Source organism: Neltuma alba, unplaced genomic scaffold, assembly GCF_004799145.2.
Source record: "Neltuma alba isolate B1F8T4 unplaced genomic scaffold, ASM479914v2 tig00004681_pilon, whole genome shotgun sequence".
In the NCBI taxonomy this organism is placed as follows: domain Eukaryota; kingdom Viridiplantae; phylum Streptophyta; class Magnoliopsida; order Fabales; family Fabaceae; genus Neltuma; species Neltuma alba.
Window position 1 is genome coordinate 42,828 of NW_021633813.1, and position 9,561 is coordinate 52,388.

The 9,561-nt window shown below is 36.5% G+C and overlaps 1 protein-coding gene and 1 long non-coding RNA gene across 4 annotated transcripts; both read left to right on the forward strand.

Moving 5' to 3' along the window:
- The first annotated feature begins 923 nt into the window (after window positions 1-923).
- On the forward strand, window positions 924-4,895 carry LOC114745453 (PWWP domain-containing protein 2A). 3 transcript variants are annotated; one of them, XM_028933609.1, is made up of 10 exons: window positions 1,040-1,122; window positions 1,990-2,052; window positions 2,533-2,737; window positions 2,841-2,988; window positions 3,357-3,436; window positions 3,529-3,571; window positions 4,001-4,057; window positions 4,160-4,247; window positions 4,498-4,591; window positions 4,683-4,895. In XM_028933609.1, the coding sequence occupies exons 2-10, from the start codon at window positions 2,046-2,048 to the stop codon at window positions 4,726-4,728; spliced, it is 768 nt and encodes a 255-aa protein (XP_028789442.1). In that variant the 5' UTR covers window positions 1,040-1,122; window positions 1,990-2,045; the 3' UTR covers window positions 4,729-4,895. The 3 variants fall into 3 exon arrangements, with proteins under 3 accessions (XP_028789441.1, XP_028789442.1, XP_028789443.1); XM_028933610.1 differs by having other exon boundaries at window positions 1,054-1,122; window positions 1,987-2,052; XM_028933608.1 differs by lacking the exon at window positions 1,990-2,052 and having other exon boundaries at window positions 924-1,122.
- A 2,457-nt stretch (window positions 4,896-7,352) lies between these two features.
- On the forward strand, window positions 7,353-7,754 carry LOC114745449 (uncharacterized). The gene is made up of 3 exons (XR_003740203.1): window positions 7,353-7,439; window positions 7,526-7,580; window positions 7,670-7,754. It is a non-coding gene; the product is annotated as an uncharacterized LOC114745449 (long non-coding RNA).
- The last annotated feature ends 1,807 nt before the right edge of the window (window positions 7,755-9,561 follow it).

Consider the following 9,561-nt stretch of genomic DNA (forward strand, 5'->3'; position numbering starts at 1 on the left):
CGGTGCACCATTTTAATTACTTTGAGGGCAAAATTGCACCATAAATTACTTTAGGCCACTGGGTGCAACTGAAAAAATATTTGCAAGTGCTGGATGCACCTTAACCCCCAAAAAAATTCCACATCACCTGCTTATTAGACATGCCATGTCAGATTATTTTGGTCAAACTTGTGCTGACTCATCAATTTAACGGTCAAAGTAACAGATCTGTTAGCATAGGATACCGGTACACCATTTTAATTACTTTGAGGGCAAAACTGTACCATAAATTACTTTAGACCATTGGGTGCACCTGACAAAATACTTGGGGGTGCTGGATGCACTTTAATTATAAAATAATTGGCTGTCTCTCCCAACAAAAAAAGAAAAAAGAAGGTCAAAGTACTTTCTCGGGCATCAACAAGGATATCCTCACGTCTCAAGTTCGAACTGGCGTTGGCAAAAAGTTTCAACTAGCAATGCCTGCCCCACCACCCGGTGGATTAGACGGAGGGACCTCCTTTTCAAAACCCGCGCCTCGCTATTGCCAAACGCCTAATTGGCAGTTTAGCAACTGTTCAAGACACTAAATAATAAAAAGAGGAAAGGGAAAAGACTGTTTTTAATTCGTCAGATGAATAAAAGGAAAGAATAGTGTCAACATTCCTAGTTGTGAAACATCAGCAGTTTTCTATCTGCCAGGTCGGGGATGTGGTTAGGTCGGTAGTGGAAGATTTCAGGGGGACAATTCCGCTTGACGCTCGGAATGTACAAAGCAAGTGAGATTAGGATAACCATCGAAGGCGGCGAATTTTAAATTCAAGCTGTCGTCGAATGTTTTATGCTGCCAATTGCCACATTCTATTCTCATTGATCAAACACACCGTGTCTCTCTATTCTTGGTCTAGGGTTCCTCTGTTTTCCTTGAGAAACTTTTTGGCCTCCCTGCCTCTACTCTCTACCGACCGATACTTCCATTCGGGGCAATGGCAAAGAAGAGAAGGACACCTGAGAAGAAGGGCCTAAAGATAGTCCCAACTGATTGTATTCCAAAACATTCTCAACAGCGTCGAAGGACACCACCAAAACGCCGCACTGATTTCTCTGTGTTTATGCGCAGTCCTGCTTGCCTCTCCAACCCAGGTTGCTTCCTTTCTTCGATTTTATGTCTGTTCTCAATACTCATACCACATTCTAGGAGTTTTCCTGGTTGAACATGTGAAAATTATTTGATTAACCGCCATAAGTCTTGATCCGTCGCATTGCCTAATCACTGTTAAACATGTTTTGATTTTAAGTTCGATTATGTTGACCACCATGGGGATTGAGTAATTGAGTTTATTATCAACAATTCAACTGGTAACTGAATTTCCTTCCAATTGGGATAGAAATCTGAAACTTTTTTCAATTCCTGCTGATTATTGAGGATCATCATGGTTTATCTTATTTTTGTGACGCATGCGGCTTAGTCTTCCTTTGTTTCTACGTATGCACTGCATACCCAGCCGGAACCTGTGACCTTTGAGCTTCTATCTATAGGTTTGATCCAATTTCGCTTCTTTTTGAATTAATTGTTAGTTGTTAGCTATGGATTATTGATGTACAGCTAGTACTGTCATGTGACTGTGAAATACTGCACACTGAGTTGTTGGAGTAATGTTTATGCCATTTGTAGAATTCATCTAATAAAACGTAAATAATCAATCTTCACACTTATTGTAACCATTAAATGATCCTGAGTCGATACTGTGAAATGCATTCTCACTCCTTTATTAGTCAAAGGGAGGATGGCTGCTTGTTAGCTTCATTATATTAATGTATGACTTTTCTTTTTGAACGGTCTGGACGATAGTCTTAAAACATTGATGTATTTATTCAATAATTTTTTTTTGTCCCCTGCTTCCTTGGTTAAGCCAGGAAAAGCAATGCAGTTTAAGACTGTTGCTCTTATAAGTTGAATTTTTTTTGGCAACTGTCATGGTGCCGATATCACACTAAATGGTTCAGCAGATGCCAGAGTAATCAATAGCAGGCAGATCTTAGTGTTCTAATTGTGGAGTATTTATATGCAGGGTGAGAAGCATCAATACGGCTTTCAGTTCATAGATAATGATAATGACGTTCAATAACTTCTTGTCTTGGATTAATTAAATGATACAACAAGTTTTATCCCATTAGGTGAGATTGGCTATATGGATCACATGACGTATTATGTTTTATCAATAACCAATTCTTTAGATATGTTGTTAACCAAAAAATCTCGTACCATGATCTTATTGAGCATTCTCCTCGGTCTCTCTCTACCCCCCCTTTAAAGGACTCTAAACTGTCCGACCCACCCTCCTCATAAAAGCTTTAAAAAGTTACACTCTTGTATTTAAATTCACATGCACCAATATTTTCTTTTGGGGTTTAAAATGATGACTTCATTGTAATTTGTACACAAGGACTAAACACATTGTTGCCTGTAGTACTGATGGCCGTTTTGTCTTCATATCATTGTATTTTGTCACAAAATAATGTTTAACCTTTATTTTGGGCAATATCTTGCAGTTTCTTCACATGGTTCATCTTCTGGAGAAGTTAGATTGGACAATGTCTCCGCAAACAGTTTACATGAGGATAGAATGAAAGAACAATTCCTTGAAGATACACTTGTTAAATGCAGTGGTTCTCATAGGGATGAAAATCTTGATGTTCCTGTATCTGAAGTTGAATCAGTTATCCAAGATGAAGCTCTTGACCTTGGCAGCAATAGGTATGTTTTGGATGACCTTTTCTCATGGCTGTGTAAATATATACAAAGTATTGCATCTCCTCCCTCCCTCCCTCTCATTATGTTTATTGAGAATTTAATGTAGGGATGGTAAACGAGGAAAAAATAAAACACTCAAGGTATCAGAATCGACACAACGGGAGTCACCTGTTACTGACAGCAATTGTATTACTATAACCCCGGGGAGTGTTGTATGGGCAAAAACATCATGTCAAGTGTGGTGGCCTGCGGAGGTATTTAGGAAGTTATGTAATTCGAAGCAAATGAAAAGTAGGATTTCTAAGCCTTGCAGTGTTGAATATTCATGCAAAATCTCTTCTCAGTTTGCCGGAGTAGAAATATTGTATTTTGTTGAATTCGGTCATAGTCACTGATTACTGATTTAAGATCTCTCCATACGAATATCTCATAGATATATATGTGTATTCTTTTTTCCTTTGGCTTTTTTGGTTGCCTCTAGTCTAACTTTCTCTTAACATTAGTCGATACCATGAATTAGTTTATGGCATGGGAGAGGTGAGCTGCTGATGTTTCAACACCTCCTGTCTTTTTACCCTGACTTCATAACTTGTTTGTGTTTATTTTAAAAATATTATATCAGATCATGGAAGAAAGACCCACCTTAGCAGGCCAGACCTGCGATGGACATGTCTTGGTGCAATTTTATGGGAATCGACCCTGGTACTGTAGCCTACTTTCAGTATCATGCGAGTTTCATAGATGTGCCTAACATGTTTAAAGATTGAGCTGAATATTACTTTGTCGCTTTACAGCGCTTGGATTGATCCATTGAAAGATCTTTCAGCATTTGAGGATGTGAGTTTGGTTCTTTTCTAACCGTTCTGTCTCACATGGAAGCTAATTATTGTTCTCGAGTCCTTCTTTGGGATATTGCATTTTAAAACACCTTCCTGGAACTGAATCCTGTAGAAAGAGGACTAATAAGAACCTCTTAAAAGAAAAGTCATCCCGCTGCCACCCATAGTTGCTGCCAGGCAGCACGTATTTCATGGGGCATTCTGTGGACCATTTAGTGGAGAAGCTAGTAATTTTCACTTTTCATATCCTTCTACCCTACTTTGTCTTTTGTTTCCCAATCTCTGACCTGTGGAGAAGAGGGGCTGTTGGAGAAATAGGACCTTATTTTTAGCATGGGGGATGGTTCTACCTCCTTTGTTTCTCTTAACCAGTGTTTATCAATATCTGATGTCTGTGCTGCCTCCCCCCCCCCCCTTCCGGTTACAGTCTTTTGAAGAAAGGAGCGGTAACCCGGCAAAAGACTTCCAAGATGCTCTAAAACAAGTATGTTCATCTAAAGCAGTTCTGTATGCCCTGACTCAAGCATATTTTTTAATTGTAGCTTAAAGAATTTTGTGTTTCATTTGTCCTCTTATTTTACCGTAGGCTTTGCAGAGGAAGGGGCAACTTATTTCGCACAGTAAGTCCAGTCCCCAAAGGACTGCTCGCTCGGATCTGCAAGATCACTCATGTGGTATAAGATTGCTTTTTAACTTTCAAACTAATATCCTTATAGTCTTCTGCATTTGTCTTGAAAATACTGGACTATTTATCACCTAGCCATCTCCAAGAGAATCGCGTATACTGTTTCATATCATACGCTTATCATTGTCAGGTATAGTAGTATGTTCATTTGAAAGTTATGGCTGCCACTAATGAAGATTTAAGGCACTTCTTTTGTTTATTGATGTTGTTATTATAGTATTTATTTATGATTTGATCAGAAAAATGGACTTCATCAGCCTCAAGCAAAACGATAGATGACTTAAAGGAGAGGGAAGGGGTAAAAGAGAACGCAAGCGCAAGCTTCATTTTGATGTAAGTCTCTACCCAGTTCTTGGCATGGCTTTTACATTATTTTAGAAGGACTTTATCTGTGTAGTGCTTAGATAATGATATTATTTTGTAGGAGGTGGCATCTCCTCCGAAATCAGAAAGAAAGACTCGCCGGTTGAAGATAATGCGGTACCTGGGCCTTATTGCTCCTGTTGGTTCTCCTTTTATAACCGGAGTGTGCCCCTAATGTAAATATCTTGGCCCTTTCTTACCAAATGGGCCCTCCTTTTTTGACTACGATCGTGACTGGTGTCTATTTTAGAGAGTTTCATTCTTCTAAATTTCACTCGGGCACATTGCACAGCGTTTTTCGGGATTAGTTATATAGTGTTATTTAAAAAATAAAGATCTAACCGCTCTTTCTTTCTTTCTTTCTTTCTTTTTTTTGTTGTTGAGGTGAAATCCATTTTTACATTGCTTCATTTCTCACTGAAGCCCTTGTTCGCAACCGGTGGAAATGCTAACTATGGTTGCATTTTAGTCCTTGCAGTGTGGAATTGACGGTCAAAGGTAGCAATTTTTTTTTCCCCGACTGAAAGGTAATGATACTAATAGAATGAAATCGAATGAATGATGCTCGCTTTAAATTGATTTGGTATGGTGTGAAAATGATAGAATGGAATTTTTTATAAAAATATAAAAAAATAAAAGTGAATTAACTCTTGCCTCACAAAAAAAAAGTCTTGCCTACTTGTGCTAGTGGTTAAAAAAAAAATTGCATCTCAAGAGGGGACAACTAATATTATACTACTGGTTCTTATTATAAGACCCTATTTGATTTTTATTTTGGCTCTAAATATTAGACTCCAATCCATTTTATCTCTCATATTTATACATTTTTTTTCTCAAAGTAATTCTTCTAATAATAAGAGTTCTAGTCAATACACTTGATTAGTAAGGATATTTTAGGAAATATAACATCTATTTAGGACAAATAACTAACTCAATTTACTTTTTTAATCTCTTCAAATTAGTTAACTGGCTTTTATAATTAGGACAGAAGTAGTATTTAGCAGTAAAAACAGCCCCTCTTTGTTTTTTTTCAAAAAAATATTATCATCTGGTTAAGTCAATTCGGGATTCATGGTTTTTTCTTCCTATAAAAGTATCTTCTTCAGGACTCATACTTGAGACCCAAAAAGATCTAATAGAGTTTTACATTGTTAGACCAATTCTTTGTTGATATGACTCTTCTTTGATATTGAATTCAGAAAGTGGAATTTGAATTAAGTAAACTATAGTAAGAAATTAAGGGCTTATTTGATTTCTTGTTTTAAAAACAATATTTTGTTTTTAAAAATAAAAAAAATAAAAAAAACATTTTTTGATAATTTATTTTTGGTTAATTATTTTAAAATTTAAAAAACAAAAGACTGTAACATGTTTTGAAAAACTAAAAAATCAAAATAATTTTTACATGTTTTCTTATTTTTTTTTTTTTAATCTTGAAAAAATTTGAGAAGTCTTTTTCTCTTCTTACTTACTATCTATCATCCATTAGCAATAACTATCAAATGTCAAGTATGATTTTTTTAATGATTTTTTTGAAATGCGGTAAATATCAACAACACAAGTTCTTAGTACATCACAAAAAATGTAATGCATGAGTTATCAATAACTGTCACGATAATCGTTACTTGTTACACCTTAAGTTATTAATGATTACACTTTTAGTTACTAATACGTACTTAAAAAAACGGTAATTTGATAATTCAACAAATAGAATTTATTACAACGAGGTCGTTTGAGATTTCAAATTAATTTGATGATTTTAAATGATTTTTTTGTATGCAATTTTCTTGATTGGGATCTCATTACAATTTTCTCAAAAAAAAGATCCATCAATAATATGGGAAAAAAAATCCATCAAGAGTATCAATTAATCTTGAAGGGTGAAATTTGACACAGTATGTATACCAATAATCAATGCAATACATAAATAAGGAAAAATTTTGCCATCACATAAATATGGAAATTAATCCATTGAAGTTTTTTAAAAAAATATTAATTCATCAATACAGCTGGTAAATCAATCAATTTAACCGTTATTTTTTTTTTTGGCCAACTAACCATTAGTGTAACACGGTAAACATTAACACCATACAAATAAGGAAATTAATGAGTTTCCTTTTATTTACCTATCAATTAACTAATGAATCAGTTAAATGAAGTGCGTAAGACTGCGAGCAACTAATAGACTGATCAATCAAATATATCAATTATTGCATCGATACAGCTGGTGTTTAATCACTCAATGACCACTGCAAGCATAAATAGGGAAAGAAATCAATCAATTGAAGTTCAAAAAAAAAAAAAGAAAAATCGTCAATACACATGCGGCTGGATCATCGGTCAATTAACCAACCTATTTAGCCGTCACTGTAACGAAGGCGCGCCAGAATCCTCTCCCCACAGAGGCTGGGGGATCTTTCACTCAAAAAAGGACGGTGGGATCTTGAGGAGACTGGTAGGTGGCCAAGTGAAAATCTAGTATACAGTGTAAATACCATACAAATTACCGCACTTGTGAACGGAGAAAAAGGAAGGGTGGCGTTCCTTCGTCGGTGTTGGGTTTCTTATGTTGTCTGCTGCTCTACCTTCCCCGTGGTTTGTATTTTGTGCAGTTCTTCCATGGCTTCTGGGAGTTCAATTACTGCACCTGGTACATTCTTCATCTCCAATTGCGATATTTGGTTACTTTTCGTGATCTTCGATCTCATAGCTACGCTTTGTTGCAGAGCGCCGTGCAGGTGCTGGTGTCGTTACTAGCCGATGATTCTTCCGCTGTCAGGGAGGCCTCCATGGCCTCACTCAAAGACATTGCTGCTCTGTCATTATCTCTCTACCTACCTACACTAGTTTACTCATTTATTCCTCACGAAACTTAACTGAATATTGGGTCGAATGTGTTTGCAGGGATCCTCTTTTAGTTCTCGAGTGCTGTGCAGTGGTTTCACGAGGAGGACGTCGGGTACTTACTTTTGCTTTTCCATTCACTAGATATGATTAATTCCTCGGTAATTTGGGGTGTTGAATATTTTGTTGTTGGAATTTTTTTAGCGATTCGGAAACATGGCTGTTGTTTTCCAAGTGATGGCATTTGGAGTTCGCTCTCTGGACGAAAGAGAAGTCGATGATTCTTTCATGGCAAGCTCGCTAAGATTGCTACAGCTGAAATGATATCCTCGAAGGTAATGTGTTTTATCATGCGGGACGATGTTGCTTCTGGTCAACTGGTACACGAGTTCTTAAGATTCATGCGACTGTTCTTCTGCAGGAAATCAATTCGGATTGGCAACGAGCTGCATCTGGTCTACTTGTCGCAATTGGTTCACATTTGCCTGACCTAGTAGGTTTTATTTCTTTTTTTTTGTAAATTATTTATTTAATAGACAAGAGAAGAACAATTTCATGGCATGGATGGAGGTAGAAAAGTATGGCAAGCAAAATGAAAAATATTTCCGAGATTAAACATCCCAGTCTCTCTGAATATTAGCTCAAGAAATCCCATAAAGATGGTTGGGTTTGTTATGAATTCAATGGCTCTTTCATTTCTTTTCCGACAAGATAAATTTCTATATTATTATATTACACTTTACAATGCTAATTATGCACTCCCTATTTGCACCTTTCAGCTTTCACTTTCATTGATAGTATGTTGCTTCTATGTTTTTAAACCATTCATTTATTTCTCTTTCTTCTTGTTTTTCTGGATTTTAGCTAACTTAAATCTTGTCTCAATCTCTCATTTGAATGGGTATTGCAGATGAGGGAGAAATTTTTCTTCATTTATCTGGGCCGAATTCAGCATTACTCGCTATGGTCCAACTACTTGCAAAATTTGCTTCCACTGATCGTAAGCAATCAAAATTTCTCTTTGTGATTTAATCTCCATAATCATCATCTTATTTTCTTCAGTATATTGATTTTTTTGGGCGGTGGAATTAGCCTCGTAGTAAGTTCTGATGTTTATCTACACTGGAAAAACTTTTTTTTTTTTGGGGGGGGGGGATACAGTGAAAACGTTTCTCAATCGTTTAATATAGTGACGAAAAGTCTCTAAAAAACCTCAGAAATAAGGGAAATTCCCAAATGCTTGATGTGCGTCTGCCAATAGAAAATGCAGCACGGGGGGAGATCTAACCTTCTTTTTGAATTAGGCCCCTGTTTAGTCTTCAACTTCACTGTACTGTTTTACATTGGAAAATCTTTAAACTTCACTATACTGTAGCATTTGATTTAAATGGGTTCTGATATTATTAGCAGTTTATTGAAGATTCTGCTGGGGTGGCTAATAGGACTGAGAAGATCATGTAGGCCTTCGTGTGGTTTGGGGCTGGTAAGAGTAGGAGAGTGAAGTGACCACTTAATTTAGTTGAGAGGTTTGATGTGGGTCAGAGGATTATGAATGGTTGGGTTATGTGTATTTGTTTATCCAAAATGATATTTTAAAATCACCTTCTGCGTTGTGAAGTGGCTTGGCATATTTGGAATGGGCTGTTCGTTATGTTTGATGAGAATTGGGCTTGACTGGCTATCTTTCAAGCCATCAAGTCCATAGGTCTTGGCCTACAAAAGGAGCACAAATTCTCTTCGGGTTTTGGCATGTTTATAGTGTCTTTGGTTGGAATAGAATGCAAGGATGTTTAGTCAAAAAGTTCATCTCACAAGTCCTTGGGACGTTTAGTCAAAAAGTTCATGTCACAAGTCCTCGGGAGAGGATTATCATTATGTTTTCGTGGGTTTGATGAATGGTTTCTTCCCCCTTGGGAATCTTCTGAGGGATAAGTGCTCATCCGCAATGGAGCTTACTCTGTATTCTTTTTATTTCCACTTTTGTTTGATAAGGTCTCTTGTCGTCTGCTTTTGTTTCTCTGTCTATTTATCTTTCTTACCTATACGTTGTTTTTTTTGTTTGTTTACATTTAAAAAAAAAAAAAACTTTGTTGGAT

Excerpts from the sequence above, each read along its gene's own strand:
- LOC114745453 (XM_028933608.1), top strand. The coding sequence starts at position 966 with ATGGCAAAGAAGAGAAGGACACCTGAGAAGAAGGGCCTAAAGATAGTC. Across the intron at positions 2,989-3,356 it reads AAGTGTGGTGGCCTGCGGAG|ATCATGGAAGAAAGACCCAC; the intron begins GTATTTAGGAAG and ends ATATTATATCAG. Across the intron at positions 4,248-4,497 it reads TCTGCAAGATCACTCATGTG|AAAAATGGACTTCATCAGCC; the intron begins GTATAAGATTGC and ends TGATTTGATCAG.